This window comes from Heteronotia binoei, chromosome 15 (genome assembly GCF_032191835.1).
Source record: "Heteronotia binoei isolate CCM8104 ecotype False Entrance Well chromosome 15, APGP_CSIRO_Hbin_v1, whole genome shotgun sequence".
In the NCBI taxonomy this organism is placed as follows: domain Eukaryota; kingdom Metazoa; phylum Chordata; class Lepidosauria; order Squamata; family Gekkonidae; genus Heteronotia; species Heteronotia binoei.
Genome location: NC_083237.1, coordinates 44,084,895 through 44,108,070, shown reverse-complemented (window position 1 = coordinate 44,108,070; position 23,176 = coordinate 44,084,895). Strand labels below are relative to the sequence as shown.

General features: G+C 48.8%; 1 protein-coding gene across 5 annotated transcripts in view; it reads right to left on the bottom strand.

Moving 5' to 3' along the window:
* SHANK1 (SH3 and multiple ankyrin repeat domains 1) overlaps nt 1-23,176 on the bottom strand; it is a 112,128-nt gene that overhangs the window by 13,380 nt on the left and 75,572 nt on the right. For 4 of the 5 annotated variants that reach the window (XR_009556228.1, XR_009556229.1, XM_060255691.1 and 1 more), the window contains 7 exons: nt 10,118-10,200; nt 8,563-8,687; nt 7,177-7,312; nt 5,868-5,951; nt 2,916-2,939; nt 2,602-2,658; nt 1,204-1,322 (listed from right to left, as the gene is read on the bottom strand). Coding sequence is in view for 3 of the 5 variants with exons in the window: in XM_060255691.1 (XP_060111674.1) it covers nt 1,204-1,322; nt 2,602-2,658; nt 2,916-2,939; nt 5,868-5,951; nt 7,177-7,312; nt 8,563-8,687; nt 10,118-10,200 (628 nt within the window). In the remaining 2 variants the exon portion in view is untranslated. The remainder of the gene's footprint in view (nt 1-1,203; nt 1,323-2,601; nt 2,659-2,915; nt 2,940-5,867; nt 5,952-7,176; nt 7,313-8,562; nt 8,688-10,117; nt 10,201-23,176) is intronic. The other variant, XM_060255692.1, reaches the window with a different exon arrangement.

Sequence of the window (23,176 nt, the reverse complement as noted above, 5' to 3'; positions counted from 1 at the left end):
GAACTCCTTTGCATATTAGGCCGCACCCCCTGCTATAGTGAATCCTCCTGGAGTTTACGGTAGGCCCTGTACTAAGAGCCCTGTGAACTCCAGGAGGACTGGCTACATCAGGGGTGTGTGACCTAACATGCAAAGAAGTTCCTGCTACAGAAAAAGCCCTGCTCCCAGCCTCAGCAGTTCCTTATCAAAAGGATATGACAAAAACAGAATCTTGAGATGCCTTCCCCGTACCATGGAATACCAAAATGGATCTAGCGGGCCCTGTGTGAAAGGAGGGTGGGGAGCCTTTGAACACCCTCCTGTTTTCCAATTCCAAGTTGAAGGCTTTGCAAAGATAGCCAAGAACCAAAATTTTAGGTCACCAGAGGCCTTTCATCGCAGGTGGTCACAGCATACTGTGAGCGCAACTTTCCTTTGGCACAGCGCTTCTAGGGCTCCTTCTCCAGCAACCAAAAGGCAGTACCTTCGGTTCAACACAACTGAGAGGGGGAGGCACCAGGGAGGGAAGGGGAACAGTACACGAAGGTTCCCAACTCTTTGAAGGGCCTTGTTGTGAGAGGGGTAGTTATGCCACTCTTCAGCTCTTACCTACAACACCCAGATCTAGATAGGGTTCAGCAGAGCTCACATGGTGGGGACCCCAAACCTAACCAGTGAATGGACATACATGTTCTTGTGTGCTGTGGCTTCCTGCGTGAAGTGTTCTTGCTCTAGAAAAGTATTAAACAAGTGTCAGCCTTTCCAACCTTGGTGTGGTGACAGAATAGGACCAGGGAAAGGTAGTTAGCGGACCTCTGCAAAAGATCGTGTGGTCTTCCACAATGGGCCACATCCTTCCTTTCCTGAACTCTTTCTCCTCAGGATAACAATGTGGGCAGTGGGAAAACCTGGAGCTCCTTCTGTGCTGCACTACAGCTCTGATATGAAGAGTGTGCAGCTTAGTTCCAGGGTCTCCAGAATCATATATGCTATGAAATTCTGTCTCACGGAAACTGACCCCAGGATGGACAGAAAAGAAAGCATAGTCTCCCTCAGAACTTTTTTTTCCTTTAAAGTTGAATTTTCTCATTTTATTTAGAAGAAACATTCAACAGGATTAAGATACGATGTTATGCCACCCTGTTGCCCCTTTCTGTGTGTTTCTTTTTTAAAATGTCAGAGACAGAGGAGCGCTCCTATTGTGGGTGTGGTTGTCTGTCCTACCTCAGAGGAGAAATAATTCTTGGCAGTACCCCGGGACTTCCCCAAGGATGGAAGCCCTCCACCTCCATCCCCTACGCTGATGGTCTGTTGAGCCGCAGCCAGGATCTCATCCAGTTTGTCTGTAATGGGAAGGCAGAGAAACAAGAGGACATGATGTGAATTGCTCCATTATTGTCCCTCGAAAGAGAACAAACGCTCCTCTTGACTGACACAGCTCAGGACTATTTTCCTGAACATTTGTGGAAGATGCTCAGAAAAAAACTCAGGTTGTTTCCCCCCCTAGAGTTTCTAATGGGGCATACCTAGGGGAGCATTCTTTCCCCAAAATGTTACCATCTGCAAGAGTGGGGATGGGGGGGAGGAGGACTTACAGCAGTGAGGCTCCAATCTGGACACTTGCATGCAGCATCCATCACCCAAGGGAATCTGGGGAATGGAGTTCTCAATGGCTCCTGGCTCAATAGACTATGCGAAGTGCAAGAAACTGCTTGTTCCCAGGATCCCCAGCATTCACAGAACCTGGGTTTGAGCTTCCGGAAGCTAAAGATGATGCCTCTGCTGCAAATATGTCTCACTGCTGGACCCCTCCATTCTGAAATAATAAGTCTGAAGCGATGTGAAAACTTCAAAGACGGAGTGCTGACTTCTTTCTGACACTTTCTCAAGCCTTTCCTTTCTTTCACAGGTTCAACATCTCATCTGTCTTGGATCTGCCAGCACCATCCTAATATGCCATTGTTCTTCTGGAAGCAAGCTATACCCGATTACTCCCTCACCTTCTTTCGGCCTACAACTGTCCACTTACTGATGCTTCTGACACCTCTTCAGCTTCTCCAGATTTAGACAGCTGCAGGAGTGTTCCCAACAGCCACTGAGCATGCTGGGTAAATTGATATTAGCCAATTGAATCCAGGGGTCCTCATGCCCAACTGTCCCTCTTGGAGAACCCAGCAGTCTGACTGCAGGAAATTCCCCCTGCTGTTAGATCAGCCTGCATCCTACTTAGCAAGGTCTAAAGCCTTCCTGAAGCCTAATGGGGCCTTCTTCCAGCTTAAGGGGTTCTTCCACCAGAGAAAGTTGAGAGCCAGTTTGGTGTAGCGTTTAAGTGTGTGGGCTCTAATCTGGGAGAATTGGGTTCGATTCCCCACTCCTCCACTTAAAGCCAGCTGGGTGACCTTGGGCCAGTTGCAGCTCTCTCAGTCCCCCCAAATAAACCTATCTTGCCACAAAAAGAGCTAGAGTTTCAGACTGCCAGACAATCTTCGTATCTCCTGGCGACACCACACCAGTGCCATACGATAATTAACCAGAAAAAGAGCTACTTCCACTGGAGGACGACTTCAAAGAGCAAAGAGAGTGTCCCAATCTCTGTAGTCAAAGCCCATTTTTCTTACTCACTCAAAGCCATCTGATAGACCGTCCGCTTCTTGTCAGGGCCCATCGCTGGCTCGTAATCTGCAGAGACAACAGGAGGGGAGGATAACGGGGGTGCAAGGGTGGGTGGGTGGACCAGTGATGGGTTGTCAGGGTGGAGGACGGGCTGTAGCTCTCCACACAGAGGGCGACAGGGATGGTGGTGGTGGCAACGGTGGTGGTGGATGGGAGCATTTGGCAAGAGAGTGCAGAACGAGGTGGTGGGATAGAGGAGGCAATGAGAAAGAAGCAGGCAGGCTGGGGCATGTGGGGAGGGGTGAGGAATGCGCGACACTCACCTGCTTTCTTCTTCCAGGGGGAGACTGAACAGTGGGAGGGAGATAGCAAGAGGGGAATAAATTAGCACCTTGAGGTGTGGGGAGCAGACAGCTGGATAGGAGGCCTGGGACCCCATTACCACTGTGGCATGGCAACAGGAATCAGGTGATGGGGTAGTTTCATGGACGAGGGGGTTTGCCCACAAATGGTACATACAAATGTGTAACATTTTAGCATGGAGACTCCTGTGCAAGCCTTGCTCCCTGAGATGTGTACACAAGTAGCTTATTTTCTCTTGGATTGAGTTTTTAGCAAAAGCCTAGCTTGCTCAACTCAATGCTGGTTGGCTGGATCTTATGTCAACCATGAAACCACCTCTCCGCTTCTCTTTGTGTGGGGCTGTGCACACTGGCGATTGACGTATGGGCCAGCCAACCATGAAGCTACTACCTCTTCTTCTTGGATAAAGTCTGTGCAGAGCACTGAATGGCTGGGGTCTGTCTCAACCACACAACCCGTTTCCCTCGTCCAGCAAGACTGGGTGCTAACGCTTCTGTCAATTACAAAGCCGCCTTGTCCCTATTTTCACATTAAGTTTCCCCCTAAAGGGTCAAACAAACAATTGGTCAGATAATCTAAAAAGGCATGTCAAAAAATAAAGGACCCAAAAAGTGACGTTAACTTGAACTCTGTGATCAAGTTCCGTGCACAACACATTTCCTCTCCCTTTGGCACCTCCATTTGTGCCAATTCCAGTTTTAAATGGGCAATTATGCAAATGGAAGCGCTAAAGGAAGAGGAAGTGTGCTGCGCAGCAGAGATTGTCCAGAGCACATGGAGCTCCTTAATAGGATCCAAGCTATTGAATTTGGAACTGGGTGTGTTTTGGAAGCAAAGGTGGCTGGGAGAGAGGGCCACAGCTCACCTTGCAACAGAAAAACCTGCCCCTGCTCCTGAGCTGTCTCTTGCTACCTTAAACTTGTGGATGTGAAGAATGTGTCTTAATGGACACAAGTACAGAAGAGCACCATGCCAGAGAATCTGGCTAAGACAACCTTCATTTAAGCAACAAGGTATGAAACCCTTGTATCTCCATTTTGAGAAAATGGGAAGGGGGTGTGTTGCTTCTGTAATCAAAAGTTGTACTTCTGGAACAATTGGGGTGGGGGGGGGGGACAGGAAGGCAGCAGGAACTCACCTTTCTCCACTGTGATTGGCCAAGGTTTTGGGGGTCCCAGGCAGCAGTGGATGGACAGAAAGAAAGTTGGTGGAGACAGAAGCCAAAACATACCATCCCCATAACAATTTGTAGAGCTGAGAGGCCTGTACTTATGCTTTCATACATTCCCCATCTGGCAACCGACCTACCTCCCCAAAATTCTGCCATCTGATTTGTTTGGCACGTTTTGATTTTTTTAAAAAAAGGGTGAATTTAATTTTCTGAATTTATTTCAGCCACAAGAGCAGAGGCAGGCACACTCTGAGGAATACTGTTCTTCTAAATTCTGCAAACTCTACTGCCTGTTTCATGCCATAATTAAAGGTCTTTCTTTAAAGAACAAAACTGAACAAAGAATCTGGAACAAACTGCCTGTCTGGATTTTTGGCGCTGCACGCCACCATATTTGCCAGTATGTGATTCCATGTGTCCCCAAACCATTTCAGGCATTCAAAATCCTTTCCAGATAATGATTCAGAACCAGCAATGCACAAGAAGAAACAGAAAATGGACTTAGTGCAGTTCCAGTTGTGCAAGATGTTTCCAACACAAAGCATTTCTCTCCCTCTATATTATAGTGCTGGGAAATTGGTTGCACAAAATCTTGCACAACTGGAAATGCAAGTGAGGGGACAATAAGTCTGACTTAGCACAAGTGGCTACCATAGTCTTTTCCTTGTATTTCCCCTTGAACAAGAGCTCTAGTGCAAGTGGAAATTTTGTGCTGCATCCAACCCAATGCGCTTCAGTTACTCCCCAGGAAGACAAGAGAAGTTCTTTTTCACTCAAAAATTAACATGTGGAATTCACTGTCACAGGATATGGCAATCGCCTCTGGTTTAGATGGTTTTAAAAGAGGATTACAGAAGTTTATAGAGGACTGGTCCACCCATGAGTACTGGTCCATTCATAATGGCTAAATTAAATCTCCATATACAGAAGAAGTAATCCTATGAATACAAGTACTAGGAGGCAATAATGGGGGGAAACTTTTGGCCTTGTACCCTGCCTGCAAGCCTTCTGATGTCATTTGGCTACTGTGGTATGCAGGATGCTGAATTAGATGGACCACTGGTCTGATACAGCATGGTTGTTTTTATATTCGAATGCACTGATAACCTAGGATATCCACTGATCCAACTGCAGCTTTCTGGAAGCTGCTGCCACAATTGTGGCGCCCCAGCTTTCAGCTGTTGCAACTGATTCTAGGTAAATCTGCAGAAAAATGATGTAGAATTTGACAGTAGGTTTGGGAAAGGGGTGAACTATTAAGGGAAAATCCCTCTATGTTATAGAGGTGGCTAGTATTGTGTACCAAAATCCATAAAATTCTGCAACTAGAAAATCCAAGTCCTGTGTGTGATGGATGAATTCAGCCCAAGTACATTGCATGAAGAAGATTCAGCCCAACTCATCTTTTTGCACATCTTCTGCGTTAAGCGAGTGACGTGTATTTGGGACTGAACCGAAATTTGTTGAGTGACCAAAAATATCCTCTCGGCAGCTAGGACAACAGCAAAGGACTGCAGAAAAATACAGGTGCAAGCTGTACGGTCATCAGATATAAACGATGAATGCCAGGTCATTAGCATGGCTGTTGGCTATGCTATGTTTCTGGTGCAACCTCCCCTTCTCTAGAGCGCATACAGATCAGTAGGCCACCATGATCCAGGCAATCCCCAACCTTGAAGATTTTCAGGGGTGGAATGGATGTTTAAAGAGAGATGAAATAAACAAATGTTATCACCCTTACCCATTTCCTCCAGCTCAGATGTCATGGACTTGGAGCGCAGGGAGATGGCTGGTGCAGGTAGCCGCCTTGTTTGCTGTGGTGCAGCTAGAGTTTTTCCGAAGAAAAGAAATGAAAAGAGATTTGGCTCTGGGATCCTGCTAATTAACATCCTCCAAATCCCATCACCAGCCTTGCCCCCATCCCACTGAACCCCACCCCTCTCCAGAACTTTTTCCTGCTGTTTGCCTACCAGCCTGCTTTGGCTTTGCTTGAACGCAACAGACAAGAAAACGAAAGGGCTGCATGACTCACAGGGGATAAGAAATAAGGCTAAGGCTGATGGTGCAAAATCAGGTAAAATATATTTTATTGCTCAGTTAAAATCCCCCCCAAAATCCCCTTCACATTTCACCAGCAAGGTTCTTCAGGGGATATATGATCTTGTGCTCCTTTTGAATTACTGCAAGATGAACAGAAACGCACAGGAATATTTTACTGAGTAATAAAATATATTTAAACCTGAGTTGCACCATCAGCATTGGCCTAATTTTATTTTGGGGGGTATTTTTTAATACGTGCGTGTGGGTAAGTGTGTTTGTGCAAACACCTGGAAGTCATGGTGACCACTGGTGACCGACGCCTACTGGGGACCCTGAGGATATTCAGGGAGGTGGCTAAATAAAACCTGTCCCCACCTCCTGTTATTCCAAGGAGGTTTTCCCTTCCAAGTACTTGCCAGAGTTGACCCTGCTTAGCTTCTGAGATCTGACTCGCTTGGCCTACCCGGGTCAGACCAGCCTTGGCCTTATTTTTTCTCTCTTTCTCCTTCTTGCTATTTTTGTTTTTTTGTGTATGTTTGTGTGCATTTGTTCCTGAAAGTTATGGCAACTTCTGGTGACTGACCCCTATTGGGAGCCTGGAGGATATCCAAAGAAGTGGCTGAATAAAGCCTGCTCCAGCTGTCCTGACTGCTGGTGTTCCAAGGAGATCTCCCACCCAAATGCTTGCTAGAGTTGACCCTACTTAGCTCCCGAGATCTGATGAGATCGGGCTTGCCTGGACTATCCAGGTTAGGCACCTTATTGTTTATCTCTTGGATGCGATGGAGATCATTTGCCTCTCAAGGAACCCAGAACAAGATCTTCAAACTGAAAGGTCCTGCTACCCCCCCTTTGCCTCCGAGCCCCCTAGGTCCCATTCACCCCTAAAAAAACCCTCCACGGTAGAACCTTTCTGAACTGTACGCCCTGGAAACCATACTCCTGCTAAAGGGCTCCCCTCCATGTTCAGCTAGCCAGAAACAGTGTATCCCAGAATGCATTGGGGATACCTTTCTTCCTCATGGCCTCCTCCATCTCCGGGTTTCGTGTCACCATAACAACCTTCACCATCAAGTTGTTGCCACCCTGTCGAATCATGTTGACAACCTGCCGATGACCAACTTTTACCACGTTCTGTCCGTTGACCTGGAGAAGAGGACTGAAGGTCAATTCATTCCACAGAGGGATTGGGACAGGGCTGCCATGTTCAATGTATGTAGGCCTCTAACCCCAAAGGCCCTCTAGTCTCAGTATCTCTTTCTCTGCCCAACTGACCTGACTCAGCTCCCACAAGCTAGCAGAGATTTCCTTCGCATACAGAGAATCTCAATTTCAATTCTTGCCATTTCTGGACTAATGATCTTAGGTAACCCAAACTGGGAAAGACCCTTCATGATCTCAGACCCTGGAGAACTGTGGCAAGTCAATCTTGAGCTAGGTGGGCAAATGTTTTTAATGTGATGAAGGGGAGGGGGGGGATCAGGCCAATGAAATACCACACGTTTGCAGCGAGTGCAACTCAACGTGAAATCAAACTAGTTTTTGTTTTGTTTTTATAAACGTGAAATCAAACTAGTTTTTGTTTTGTTTTTATAAAAAGAAAATTTCTCCAACTGTGCTATTCTGTACTCTTCTAGGGAAAAAATGTGGGTACCAAATTAAGTTTCCAAAACCTGGAAATTTTAGCATATATACTGCTGAAGCAAGCACCAAAAACTGGAAATTAAGAACAATCAGCTAATGGCATGGCTACATTTTAAAATGCAGAAGCACGAAGCGGCTGCCCTAGCAAGCGCCAGAGTTGCCAAACTCCATGTGTGGCCTGGAGTCCTCCCAGTATTACAACTGATCTCCAGACTACAGAGATCAGTTCCGCTAGAGCAGGGGTGGCCAAACTGTGGCTTAGGAGCCACATGTGGCTCTTTCACAAACATTTTGTGGCTCTCAAAAGTCCCCACTGCCCCAACAGCCAATTTGGAGAAGGCATTTCTCTCTCTAACTCGTTTCTCCAAGCCAAGCCAGTCAGCAGCTTGGAGAATGCATTTAAAGTTGCTTTCTTTCCACCTTTCTCTCTCCCTCCCTCATCTATTTGCCTTCCTTCCTGCTCTCAGATCATGTCTTGTGGCTCTCAAACACCTGACATTTATTCGTTTTGCCTCTTATGTTAAGCAGGCTTGGCCACCCCTGCACTAGAGGAAATATCAGGCTCTGGATGGCATTACATCCCTGCTGAGCTCACACACCTTCCCCAACTGCTCTTCCCAACCACTGCCCTCTCAGGAATTCTCACAAGCTGGAGATGGCAACTGTAGTAAGCCCGTGTACCCATGTAATGTGCATGTCGTTTCATAGGAAGGTCTTGGAAGGGACATCAGACGGGCCTGCCCCAGTGTTACCTCAATGAGGAAGTCTCCCATCCGTAGACCCGCACGCCAGGCCACGCCTCCTTCATCCACCGACTCCAGATATTGCAGGGCAGGGAAGGCGGGGGTGGGTGTGAACTCCTCAATGGGGGTCTGCGCTGTAGGGAGAGAGGGGGGTCAGTGGCATAGCTGGAGCTGGGCAGTGGCCAGGGAAAGGGAGGAAGGATTTCTGGTTTTCTAGTTTTGCCCAAATTTTCCTTCCCCTGCTGCCCACTCCCCTGTGTACCCAAACAAGGGCAGAGTTCAGACCCAAGGCCTCCCTCCCACAAGCAACAGCAACTTTCAAAGGATGAGTAAAGTTAGTGACTCTGAGCATATGCAAAAAGCACCTTCTTTTCCCTGGGAAATCACAGCCAGCCCAATCCCTTTCACACTCACCTCTGGGCCTAATATCTGAGTCTAGGGCAATGAACTTGAGCCCCAACACACCTCTCATTTTGAAACAGAGCACATACTCTGCCCCTCTAGTTTAGTGCAGGCCCAGGAACCAACATAAGGTTGCCTTTATCCAAACTCGTCAACTGAGCCGCACGGCGCCTTCTTCCCCAGCTCTCCACTCTCAAGCAAGAAATGAAGTACATATTATTCCCAGTGGGGAACTAAAGCAGCTTACGACACTGTTCTTGTCTCTGTCATGTTATCGTCCCAACAACCTTCCTGTAAGGTAGGTTAGGCTGACAAAGATGGACTGGTCGCCATGGTCACCAGCGGAGTTTCCATGGCAAAGTGGAGATCTGAACCAGAGTCTTCCACATCTGCCTGACATTACATCAGAGGCATCAAACATGCGGCCCACGGGCCAGATAAGGCCCCCAGCTGGGTTCCTATCAGGCCCGCGAGCAAGTCTGCTTCCTTCTCCCTCTCTCTTGCTTCTTTCTGTGCCACAGCTTGCTTTGCCAGGATTTCTCAATTGCACAGAAGCTACAGAGCAAAGCTCCTATTTTCCCCACTGGCTGAGGCTCCTCTTTAGGGAAGGGACTGTGGGGGGAGGGAGAGCTTGCTTTGACACTGACCACAATATTACATGACTGCTAATACTTTTAACTATGCTTTATTTTAAGGGTTTTTTAAAAAAATCTTTAATTGGGTTTGCCTGTGTCTTTTATAAAGTTTATATCTCTGCTACCTGGCATTACATTTTATGACACACATGGCCCGGTCCAACGAGGTCTCATTTATGTCAGATCCAGCCCTCGTAAGAAATGAGTTTGACACTCCTGCATTACACCATTCTACACCACCACGATCCCATTCTGGCATTGTTTGAGTCAGCAGTTTCCAGCATTCCTTCCTCTCTGGGCCCACCCTTTGACCCCTCCAATATAAGGATGGTGAAAGCAAGTGAAGAACCAGCTAATGGAGCTCGAGTGTGGACCACCATGATGCTCCAAAGCAGAAGACAGCACCGGTGGGGAGCGAACTGGAGGGGGTGGCTGGACAGTGCAGACCTAGGCTCCTTCCCTAAATAAAATGGTTGGCCCTTGATCCCCACACATGCATCCTCACTGTCCACACTTTCCCCTCTCACCCTTGGCCCCTCTCAGCACAAAGCCAAATCCTTCATTGTCCTTCTTCTGCAGCAGCACCGTCTTCTCTTTAATGATGTAGTCACTGCAAAGGAGAGAGACAACAGGACATGTGAGGGGCCAGACCCATTCCAAAGGGAATTCCCAAGTCAGATGCTCTCCTGATGTACAGAAAACAACAAGCGCATGTTGTGCCTGCACTACTCTGACTGTAAACACAGCACCGCACGTGCTAAATGCCAACAGTGCTGGCTCCAAATCTCTCTTCCTCCCCATTCTTGCAACACACACCCTGATACTCTAAACATGTGTCGTCCATGCTGTAACAACACAAACCTGGACAAGGCAAAGCAAGTTCCTGAAAAGGTGCCTTGTTAAAGAAAGCAAGATTGGCACAATCAGAAAGTGCTGCGAAGCTCTGCTGTACTAAGCTTTAGCAATGCAAATCTAAACCTTTTTGGGTACACAGGATTTGGGTACTGGAAGTCTTGCACGCACTGCACAAAAGAAAAAAAATAAAGCCAGGGCAGTGGATAAATATACCGTTCTTTTAGAACACACTGTACATTGCTCATTATCCAGGGTTTGGGCAGTGCCCACACAGAGACCATCAGAGTGCAGGCCTCACATTGAAAAGATATTCTACAGTGCTAATCTACCATACAGAGCAGCAGGCCGAAAAATGCTGAAAATGTTACATAGGCACCCACTTCAAACAGAGCACCTACTACTCAGTCTTCATCACAAGCAGCAGGACCGTGGGGTAAATAACAGCGTGCCACACAAAGCAACCGTCCTGCAATGTAAAATGCACTGTGCATGCTCAGCGGCACTGCACCAGGCCGGCACAGGCGATGCACAAGACTATGCGAAGACCCCTATAGCTATAGGACTGTCCACGAAAATACAGAGCCCAAGGCAACTGTACCGCAAACCTGGAACCGCGCAGGGACGCGCATCCTCCAGAAACAATGTCACCTACAATCTCTTCCAGTGAGAACAACTTGGCTGCGAGTATAGCAGGTGCACATGGTGAATGAGTCTTCAACACTGCAAATACGACTAGTAACACTCACTGCTCCCTGCAACTCCACATTGCAGTGTTTGCTGCAAGGGTTTCAGGAAGTGCCCAGGCTCATAAGTGAACTTCTCTGTTGAGGATGAAAGTACTTGGTAGGCTTCCCCATGCAGCTTGGACCGGCACTGTAAGAAGCAGCAAAGCACAACAAACCATTCAGGGAAAGGGCAGCAGACACCAGACTATGTGGCTGGCGAGCCTCCAGTTCTCATCACCAATCGAAAGCAGCACCACGTTTCACATCAACACATGAAGATGCCTTATACCGAATCAGATCCTTGGTCCATCAAGGTCAGTAACGTTTGCTCAGACTGGCAGTGGTTCTCCAAGGTCTCAGGCTGAGGTCGTCTACCTAACATACTACCTGACCCTTTAAACTAGAGATGCTGGGGATTGAACCTGGAACCTTCTGCATGCCAAGCAGATGCTCGATTGTTGAGTCATAGCCTTTCCCCACCACACCAAAGGTGCCCAGACATACATCCACACATCCCAATGTTATTTTGCTCAGCGCAGATTCCCATCATGAGTTCTGTATACTGTCTCACAGGCCATCAGTTATTGATTCCAACGACGAGGCCTGCACTGGGAGTAAACCGCCCAGCCAAAGGCAAGCAGCAAGCCATCTGTGGATGTCGAGCAGGGATGCTTAAGAAGCCTCCTGAATTTGCTGCCCGCCCAAAACTGTGGCCAAACTGTGTTCCATATAGCTGTGCAAACATCTACCATACACAATACTTGTTTCAATGTACACCAAGGCTTACAATGCATATAATGCAGACCCCCCAATGGCCACAGCATAATGCGCCCTTGTGTATGTGTAAGGAGAGGCCTGCACAACTCCTACGTGACACAGTCGGAAAGGCACTCCAAACTCTTTTGAGCATGTTTGCCCAGCAGATGAACGCGTGGAAGCAATACGCCCCGGGCATGTGTGTACAATGCAACTATATGCACCCTTAGATGGTTAATGAGAGCAATAGAAGGTGGCCTCCTTGATATGCAGCGCATTCACGTCACTGGGCCAAGCTAATATATACCATCCCTTACAGAACATGCTATGCTCAGAAGTGAAAAGTCGTGCTCGAGTGTGCTCACATCTATGCCCGCCACAGTGTGCATGCATCATATACAAATCCAGTTTCCATCTAATACAGAATGGTGCTCCAAGTATTTTCAAAATACAAGCCAAGTATGCCCCCAACCCAGTTCCCTCCTTCATGCAGTTCCCTTGCAGGGAACACCAAGAATCCTAGGTAAACAAAGAACCCCCAGGAGCCAACTGGGACAGACCATAATGCGTTTCTGCTGTGTTCAAACACTGGCGCTTTATGCTCCCATATAAAACCACACACACAGCACTTTTTGTAGGCCCTGCCAGCACCCTGCAATGGTTCAGAACTCAGAAGTTTTAGAGATCTGCACAGAATCAACCATCAAAGATGAGAAGGCAATAGGGAGACAATCTTCCATTTGCTCCACATCCCAGCTTCCAAAGGAAAAGGGCTTATCATAAAACTTCATGCCATATATGGTGAGGGCAACTGCAAGTACATTCCTGAAAGGAAGTTCATGGCATGGCTTAAAACTAAAAAAAACAAACCTTGCACCTTTGGCCCACAAGCCCAGCATCGTAAGTGAGCTATTCCTAACTGAAGGGCCAGCCTTCCTTCCCTAAGGAAAACATTAACACATGTTCTCTACAGAAACATCCTCTTTTTGGGTTCCTAATCTCAAGGGCCCAATCCAGGACAACACTCAACCAGTCTTATATACACTGCAGTGTTGAAAAACCACAGCTAACTGTAAAGGGATTTGGAATTTTCAGTCTTCCAATTCAAAAAGAAAAGTGGATGTTTTAAACCATTAGGAACAACGCAATATTTACAGAATGGCTTGTACATTCATGGGATAAGGTATGTAAAATAAATGCTACCGTGCACGAAAACATACATGTCATGCTCAAATGTTTATGTTAATCAGGACATATATGTATCAGCAAAGACAGTAACCTGTGCATATTCAAAAGTCTTGATTACGTTGGCACATGTACTAGATATATCCACACATACATTCCAACATGCCCATATCGTCACATGGATTCAAAAGTACATGTGAAATTCTCATTTGAAATGTACCACAAATATACAGTGCATTCTACTATATGCAGACACACAGATCACTCCAAAGATATGTATCAGCAAAGACCTGTGCATATTCAAAAGTCTTGATTACGTGGGAATTCTCAAAAGAGAATTTCACATGTACTTTTGAATCCATGTGACGATATGAGCATGTTGGAATGTATGTGTGGATATATCTGAGTACATGTGAAATTCTCATTTGAAATGTACCACAAATATACAGTGCATTCTACTGTATGCAGACATACAGATCACTCCAAAGATATATACCTGCACAAAGCATACCTTACCTATCACAGCAAAGATAAAAACATACACAGTAAAAACATACACACACTATACTTAAGGCCTAGCAATGATAAAATATGCATGCATGTACACATTTATAAAAATGTGACAACTCTTCACCCATACACTCTGCATAGACATACAGCACAAATATTCTTGCACACACATGCATACCTAGCACAAGGAAGCATTTTTTAATGCAAACCTAGTAGTTGGTAATTGGGCTTTGAGTTTCTCCCTCCAAAAACATTAAAGCAATCTCTATAGCATTCATGTTGCAATCCACACACAAGTACATATACATACAAGCACAATTCAGGCATGTACCACAGAAAGGGAGGTGAGCACACACATATACCCAGTGCTTCTTTTTCCAGGAACCCCTTTGCCACTGTGATCTTGCTAGAGCAATACAGCTCGGCAGCGTTAACCAATGCTGAAACTGCATGCAGCGGATGGCGCCCAAATGCATGCCCAACCACAGACACACACCCCCAGATGCACAGACAGACTCAGGCCTTCCCAGACGTTTCCCAGTGCACTTTGCAGCATACCCCCATGTCGCTTTGCACACTCAAAGATCTCTCATGCATAACGATGCCTGCACCCAACCCAAAGCCATTCCAGAGAGAGGGCGCGCGCGCGCTCACACACACACACACACACGCCGGCTGCGCTGTGCATACATCCGGAGGCACCAATCCCATGCTCAGCTTTCTAAGCGGTCCCATATACGCATACGTGGAGCAAATCCTGCCCTGTATGCAGAGACGCATCTGTACAGCACACACACACACAAACACACCCTATGCATGCGCGCGCGCACACACCACACACACACAGAAGCTCTCACTGACGCACACCGCGACCACACACGCCGGCCCTCTCCAAACAAGACACACACCTCTCCCGGAGAGGCATGCTAATTTCCCCCTCCTGCGCGCGCACATACCCCATCCTCCCCAGCTCTCCCTTGCAGGCGCCTCGGGCTCATCGCACGCACACACGCGCCCGGCCGGGCTCTGGTCCCTCGGGGCTCTTCGCTCTTTCCCCCCCACCCGCCCCGCAGCCCGGCCGCCCTCCAGCCAGCCGTCAGTCAAGCCGGGCGGGCGCGCGCAGGGCTGAATGGCCGGCTGCCTGGCGAGGGGGGCGTCGTGCGTGGAGAGGGCGCGAGCGAGCGAGCGGGGAGGGAGGGAGGCGGCAGGCAGGCAGGCTGGCTGAATGGCTGCATGAATGGCGGGCGGGCGCGCGGGCGGTGAATGGGCTGCGGAGGGCGGCGAAGGGATGAATGGGGCGAAGGGGGTGGGGGTGGGAGAGACCGGCCTGGGCTGGGAGGCCGCCGCCGCCAACACGAGCCCGGGAGCGCTTCTCCGTCCTCCTCCTCCGACCGTACCTGTAGATGTACCAGACGCTCCGGCGCCGGGGCCCCAAGGCCGGCCAGCTGGACGAGAGGGCCGGCTGCTGTTGCTGCTGGCTCCCGCCGCCGCCGTCGTAGCGGGCCATGGCGCCGCCGATCGTGGGCTCCCAGCCGCCGCCGCTGCCGCCGCCGTGGGGCCCAGCCACATTCTAGGGGCGCGCGGTGGGATGGGGAGGCGGGCGAGGGGCGCAGCGGCAGCGGCACTAGCAGCAGCGGCGGCGGCGGCGGCGGGAAAGCTGCACCATACTCACATCATGGCACCGCGGGAGAGAGGAGGAGAAGGAGCGCGACGACGACGACGCCGCCGAAGGAGAGAGGCGAAGAAGAAGGCGGCGGCGAGCGGGGGGCCAGAGGCAGGGCCGGCCGGCCGGCCTGGTTCCTTGGCAGCAGGAGCCCGAGTCCAACGCCGCCGCCGGAGCGAGCGGGAGAGCGCACGCCGACCAACCGGCACGCTTGCTTAACCCCTTGCGCGCACAGGCGATGATGCCGCGGCACTGCAGGAAGCTGGCAGGCCGGCTGGCTGGCTGGCCCGAGGGGGGTGGCGAGCCGGCGGAGAGGGGGCAGCGGCAGGCCTCTGAGCGTGTGCAGAGAGCCGGGCCCCGAACGCCGCGATCCGAGCGCGCGCACGCACAGACCCCACGGGCCGAGAGGCAGGCTCAAAAGCCGGGGTCGAGTGAGTCCCCTGCACGCACCCGCTGGTTGGCAATGAAGGGACTTCCGGTAGGGTTGCTGCCTCTGTGCGTGTGTGTTTGTGTGTGTGCGCGCGCCTGTCCGGGGGTTTCCCTTTCACTCCTCTTTCCCCCGTCACTCCCTGGCTGGTACCTGATGACCCCAGGGCAGGCCCTCCCCTCCCCGTGAAAGCTGCAACAGCCACACCAGAAATAAATGCACCCCCACTCCATACCCAAGCTGCATTCTGAGGTTAAGCAAAGGGGTCACCTTCTAAATGCCCCCATTTTCAAGGCACGGGCATCCCGTCCCATCACCTGAGACCCTTTGTCAAAAGACCTGCCCCTTATATTTGGGATCAAGATATGACTTGGCTTCCCCAAGAGGGGGTGGGCGGGTGAGAGGCTGAGCCAGGGATCTCTCTGTCAGCAGTCGCTGAGGAAGAGGGAGCCACTTCTGGAAGGGAGAGAACTGAAATGCTTCCGAGGCCTCTGCTTTAGCGGCCTTGGGGCTAGACGACATATTGCTCTGAACGTCTGCTCAAGTTCCCAAACCAACTTCTCATTGGTACAAAAGGCAGGAGGAGCATCTGTAGAAATGATTCTTAGGGGGAGGGGGCCTCTAATCCCCCTCACATCCTGAGAAGAACAGAACTGCTGTCATCTTAGCATGGGCAAAGGGCAGCGCAAGACCCTGTGTGGCTCCAGGTTGGTGCTGAGCGGGACTTCCTGCGTTAATGAGCAGCTGCTCAATTGCACAGCTTAGAGGGAATTGCAACAGCCAGGGCTTTCTTTGTAGAAGAAGCCCAGCAGGAACTCATTTGCATATTAGGCCACACCCCCTGACATAACCGGTGTTTCTCACAGCTTTTCTTTGCAGAAGAAGCCCAGCAGGAGCTCATTTTGCATATTAGGCCACACCCCCAGACACCAAGCCAGCCAGAACTGCGTTCCTGTGCGTTCCTGCTCCAAAAAAGCCCTGGTAACAGCCAATCAGCTGATGTGAATAGATAAACTTGGGATCCAGGGTCAAGCACCTCTGCCTGCCACATCCATGCAAGGAAGGAACCAGGTATTTTTAAAGAACTCTACAGAATGGAGCAAGGACAGGGCAAAGTGCAAAAAGATTCTCCTGACACTTAGGTTTTCTGCACATATAATTCTGGCAGCCTGTCAAAATTCCAGAGTCAGAGCCTATCACATCCTAGATCGCATTGCATGCATATACGGCATAACTAGCTGTCTGAATCTACCCTTCATTCTGTGTAAGTCATGCTCTCCCACTATCACCCATGGGATTTACTCCCAAATTAAATGTAGGCTGGATTGCAGCCCTACAGCCCTAACTCAAGAGACTGTTGACTTGGAACTCAGTACCAATTGGCTGGATGAGATTTATTTGTAAAGGAAGTAGCGTACAGAGTTTGCAGCCGTGGGCTACATGTGCTATGCCAGCTGATTTAGGAATAAGCCCCAGTGAATTCAAGGGGACACGTAAATCAGCCTTGCAGAGATGGTTAAATTTCACTTGCCAAACCACAATATGGTCCTCCTCCTGTTACTATTCTAGCTGCAAAGCTGCGCTTCCTGTCTCACAGAATGTGACTCTTCCACAGACGATGAATATTCAATATACAAAAGTAAGCAGATTCCCAGTTTCTTCCAGGTGGCCGTGCGGAATTTTACAGAAACTGCTTCTTTTTGAAAGACGCAACACACAGGTTAGTAAAGTGCGTGGACTTAATTTGGAAGGCTGCGCAAAAAGTTTACCTTTACATGTATCGACAAGAGTCCCAGAGCAATAAAACGAGGGAAACAATTTCTTTGCCTAGGTATGGGCATGCATTTGTTGACGATCCACAGAAGTCTTAGCAGGCAGAATGGGCAGACGCAGGTACCTAGAGCAAGCTTGGGTTTAATGCAGGGGTGGCTAAATCGGCTCGGGAGCCACATGTGGCTCTTGAAGTCCCCACTGCACCAGCAGCCAGCTTGGGGAAGGCATTTATATCTTTAAATCACTTCTCCAAGCCAAGCAATCCAATGGCTTGGAGAATGCATATAAAATTAACGTTGCTTTCTTTCCACCTCTCCCTTCCTCCCTCCCTCCCCCTTTGCCCCATCTATTTGCCTTCCTTGCATCTCTCAAACATCTGATGTTTATTCTATGTGGCTCTTAAAATGAGCAAGTTTGGCCACCCCTGGTTTAATGCAAGTGTTATGAGGTACCAGCACCCTGGACCTAAACGACACTTAGTTGGAAACAAACTCCTGTGGGACATTTTGGGAGAAGTTGGCTGAAGCAAAATGCTGCCAAACTGATAAACACAGTACCTCTTGGTGCATTTTGACCAAGATTTCTGCAGAACATTAAAGTGTACACAGTTCTGTGGTTCCAGTTGTTGGTCTGGAGAAAGACCTCTGCTGGTCTGCTTTGTTACACTGCACTTTAGCCCAGTGGCACCTTAAAGACTGTGTAAAGTGCTGTCAAACTGCAGCTGTCTTACGGCAACCCTATAGGGTTTTTAAGGCAAGAGACGAATAGAGGTGGTTTGCCATTGCCTGTCTCTTCACAGTGACCCTGGACTTCCTAACAACATTTATTTGAATAAGAACTTTCATGAGTCACTGCTCATTTTTGCAGATATGCATGGAAATCACACTAAGAATTATTCTTATAACCTGCCATGCCACATAAGAAGGCTTCTCAGTTGGACTTTCACTCGTATCTGAAGAAGTGAGTGGCGATTCATGAAAGCTCATAAATGCTGTCAGTCTTTATGGTGCCACTAGACTTTTGTCTTATTTTGCGACAACAGACCAACACAGCTACCCCTTTGCAATCCAATTATATTACATGCTGGTTGATAGGCGTATGTGACATACATTTGTCTAACACATACAGAACATGCATGCCAGCACAAAGCCAGTAATACATACACCCGCAACCAACATATTAATGGGTATCATTTCTCTAATACTATTATGAACAAATGACACATGAAACACCAATGTATGTCATGGATCGTCCTAGGTATATAAAATGAAAAGCAGATTTGGGACAAAGCCATTTTGAGCTGAAAGGCTGAGGAAGAGGGGTGGGCACAGAGAGAGACAGAGAGAAAGAGAGAAGGTGCTTAACTCTTTCAGCCCTGGCAATTTTTCTGCTTTGGATGGCCCTCCCCCATACCAAGATGTGTTTCCTCATGTAGGGCTCAGTCCAGATGCATGTTTGTCCTTGCAAACTTACAGCCAGACCCTAAGCCACGGCCAGAGGTGATTCACAAGAGATCATTAAGAATTTCCACCAAGGGAACCTGCTGTCTCTTGCTAACACTGTGCGGAAGCCACCAACAACAGTTGGTATAAAACGACTTTACCCCCTCTACTAGATAAATGAGACAAAACACAAAATGCATAGAAGTCCTTTTTCTGTCTCCCAGTTTGCACAGACCTCAATAATCTTTCATCGGCGGGGGTGAAGTAGCAATGCAGAGCCCCATTGTACAGTAAAGCGCACAAGCACTCAGAACGGCTATATTATCTTTCCCGCCCCCCCTCGTCCACAGACACACAAATGCACTTTCCTCTGCAGCTCTCCTCAATTCTTGCATTCACCCTTACATTTTTTCCTTGAGTTTCAGGGCTGGAGATTCTTCTCCCCGTCACCTGACCCCACGTTACCCCACTCTCACTGCTACCACTCTTCAAATACATTCCCATTACAGAAGCAGATGAAGGTGCTTAACTCTTAACCTGCCCTGAGCCTGTTCTACAGGAAGGGCGGGTGAAAAATCAAATAAATAAATAAATGAAGACATTGCTGAAGAGATCCGTACTGCCAACAAGAAAGACCACTGGAGATGCTCCCTTTTGGAATCTCCAACTCCCAGACGCTCATGACCCTTCACAACCCCCTTCCCCCCCATGCATATACACTTCCCTCTCGGCTTTTCTAGAACCCACCCCACTCACCCAGCCACATCTGGCCCCATGGCGCTACTCGACTGGCTCATGTGGCAGCTGGTGCTCTGATATGTCCCATCTTCACCAGCTGGCGTGGGGGGGGGGGCAAAGGTCCAATGCTCCAAGGAATTCTGAGCCAATCCAGCCACTTGCTGCCCAGAAATTGTGCAAGCCCTATGGTGCAAAGCAGGAGGAACGTGCTTGCTCAAGGGGCCGCTCAGGTCCCGCAGCACCTCTGCCAAGACCTCGGGGTCAAGCAGTCCCAGTTTCCAGATTCAAAAAGCCCCCCGAAACCAGCCCAGTCCTGGATACGCTGCTTGCTTGTGAAGCTCAAGGACGTTTGCCGAACACATGGAATACAGCGCAGTGCGAATCGGAGCATCGCGGCTGCAGACGCCCGGAATAACTGGGTCTGTTGGGGAGGGAGAACCAAACGAAAGGATCCAGGGCAGTGGGGGAGGGGCCCCCAAGTTGAGCTATGGAGGACAACGGGTTGGGTTCATGGTCATTGGCAAGAAACTCTAGAAAGGTGACAGAAGAAGGGGGTGGAACCCCAGGAGGTGAAGTAATGCTGAGTTATCCATGACACCTAGGGCAAGAAAGAAGGCAGAATTTGGTATTGTTGGGACGGGGCTAGAATCCCTCAGGAAAGGGAGACATAGGGTGCAATGAGACAGGCAGGTTGCCACAGCATATCTTGGCTTTAAACAAGCCATATAAGTTGAGGGCAGTTGATGTCTACCAGACAGTGCCCCCAAGCCAACATCATAACACAGTGGGCCTGTAGCTGGTCGCCCAGAATAGACAATCTCATCAGATCCTGGAAGCAAAGCAGGGTTGGTTAGTATTTGGAAGGTTGACCTCCAAGGAATACCAGGGTTGTGACACAGAGGCAGGCAATGGCAAACCACCTCTGAAACTAGCTCTCTAGCCTTAAAAACAAGTCTAGCTCACCACTTAGTGATGCATAATGCTGAAAGAGCTAAACCTGGCTGCCAGACAATCTTAGGATCTCCTGGCTATTTTACACAGAATGCTATAAACGCGGGTTACAAACAGAGGTACAAATACCCCTATTTCAAGAAGCTTAAGTCGGAGGGTAGAGAGTTGAAAGACAAGTATGAGAAAGGTATTGTTGTTTGATGTGTGCACCCTCACCCCATTATCTTTGGTTTTTAAAAAGGGGGTTGCAGGTCATTGCAGTATATAAAAAACCTGCTGAACCTATTTGCAAGAGACAAATTGTGAACGCAAAGAAAATTCACATCTTTGGCAAGGACAACTGGGCTTTTTATTATCATAACGCTTTCTACTCAGCGTCTGTTTCTGTGTTAGGCAAATCCTGGCTTAATAACTAAAGTAGAGTCTGTGAACCACTGGGAATGCCAAGAATAGGAGAATGGTGCTGCGGCTGCTGGTCTGTTCCTCCAGGCAACAGAACAGAGGGCTGAACTACCCATCAGGATGAAATTCCTGACCCTGAAATGCAGCTGTGGGGAGTGGAGGCTATGGATTGGGCCTGCAGGGCTAGGGAAGGGCCTGCCCTGGTACCCTCCCCTAAAGGGAGTTAAACCCGGGGGTGGAGAGAAAGGTAGGTACTCATTGTGCCTGCCTTTATTTCCTAACCAGTCCTGCTGAAGACAGGGAAGGGCATTTTAGTTCCTGGTAAAAATGGCTCAGAGAAATCCACAGTTTCCAAAGTAAGGACAAGGGGCTTGGCTAGAGTGCTAGAGAGGGCTACTTTTGCCTGGGTGCTGCAAAGAGAGGAAAAATGTGAAAGGAAGAAAAACTACGGTTTCAGGGCAGGGAGTGATTCCAGGGGATTTGAACAAACAGCTGGGGGGTGGGGTGGGGGAGGAATCAGGGTCCTGAGGACTTTGGAAGGAAGTAGAAGACTGAGGCTGTTGAATTTAAGGTTGGCAGGGATAGCCACCTCAAGAGATTAGTGTGAAGAAGATCCAAGATCCTTGGGATTCTCTAAGAGGAGTACGCAGGTACAGTGGGATAGGAATTGCTGAGATAAGTGCAAGCATCAAGCAATGGCTGGCAGAGTGGTTGAACTGGGGAAGCCTCTGGTCCAGTCTCACTTGGCTTCCTCGTCTGTCTCTTGCCCGCTTCTTGCGAGGACAAGGCTAATCAAGGTAAAGATAATAAAGCACTTTGGGCATTGTAAGTGCTGCTTAAATGATTCATGTCACTAGATTTGGAAGCAGAGGGTGCTACCATAATTAATCTAATAAGCGAGCTGAAAAATTGGCCTCTTCCATGTGTACGAAACAGAAGTGAAAGCATATTTGCCAGTCTCTGAGCAGCAGACATCTGTGGCCTTAGAACAGAAGGGCATTTCCCCATGCACTAGGAACTTTCTAGCGGGGAGGGGGGAGAAGGCTGGCCTTCCGGTACACAGTGACTGCTGTGCGGTCCAGAGCTTGATGAAGCTGCAGCTTGCCAGATTTTGAAAAAGTCACATGGAAAGCCCGGCCAAGTCCCTTAATGTTCTTGCCCCAGACTTTGCAAGTACAGGGGGTTCCGAGCCAAACTAGACATGTTCCACATACAGATCTTCCTGAGGATTTTAATGAGAAATAGCAGTTGCCTGGAGCCCTGATTCAGACTGGGGCCTCAGTGGATGGGGGAAAGGCAACTTAACCCTCGGTTATGTGCAGTAACCTTTGGCTATGTGCAGTTCTACTGACTGGAACCATTCCTTGTTCCCCATTAAGACAAATACTCTCTCTCCCTGTCTTTTTCTTAATAGCAGAGGGAGGGGATGTTAGTTACGATCTGCAAAACCGTGTGCAGGTGGTGGGAAAAATTAACCCACGTCTCCTCTGATTTGAAGCAGAGTACTGCATGTATGTTTTACAAAATATACCTCCCAGTGTCTTGTATTGTTGGCCCTCAGAAGTAGCAAGAAGCTCCCAGTTTAAGGGTGAAATCTAATCAGTTTAAGGGTGAAATCCAATCAGCTTTTCCACTGAGTTCAAAGAGAGGAAGGGGTCCCCATTAGTCACCAAGGAGGCCATGCTGGAGACCATGGGGTCTGCATGGACAAAAGCCATGTTTGACAAGGGCTGTAATGAGGAGGAGGAGGAAGAAGAAGAAGATATTGGATATATATCCACCCTCCACTCCGAATTTCAGAGTCTCAGAGCAGCTCACAATCTCCTTTATCTTCCTCCCCCACAACAGACACCCTGTGAGGTAGGTGGGGCTGAGAGAGCTCTCACAGAAGCTGCCCTATGCGGGTGAAGGGTGAAGAATTCTTCCCTATACCTTTCTTCACAGGCACTTTGCTCCCCTAGCTGAGCTAGCTGAGAGCAAAGTGGTGGAGAAGAAGGACTGCAAAGATGAGTATAGCAAGGAAGTTAAGGTTCGAGTCCCCTGAACTACACTTTGTGCTTTTTAAAACAGATCTGCCCTCAATGTGTCTGTAATTGCTGCAAGTTAGGTTTAAACAGCAAGAGTTACCTTCGTTACCTAAGCCAGGTCCCCAGGCAAGC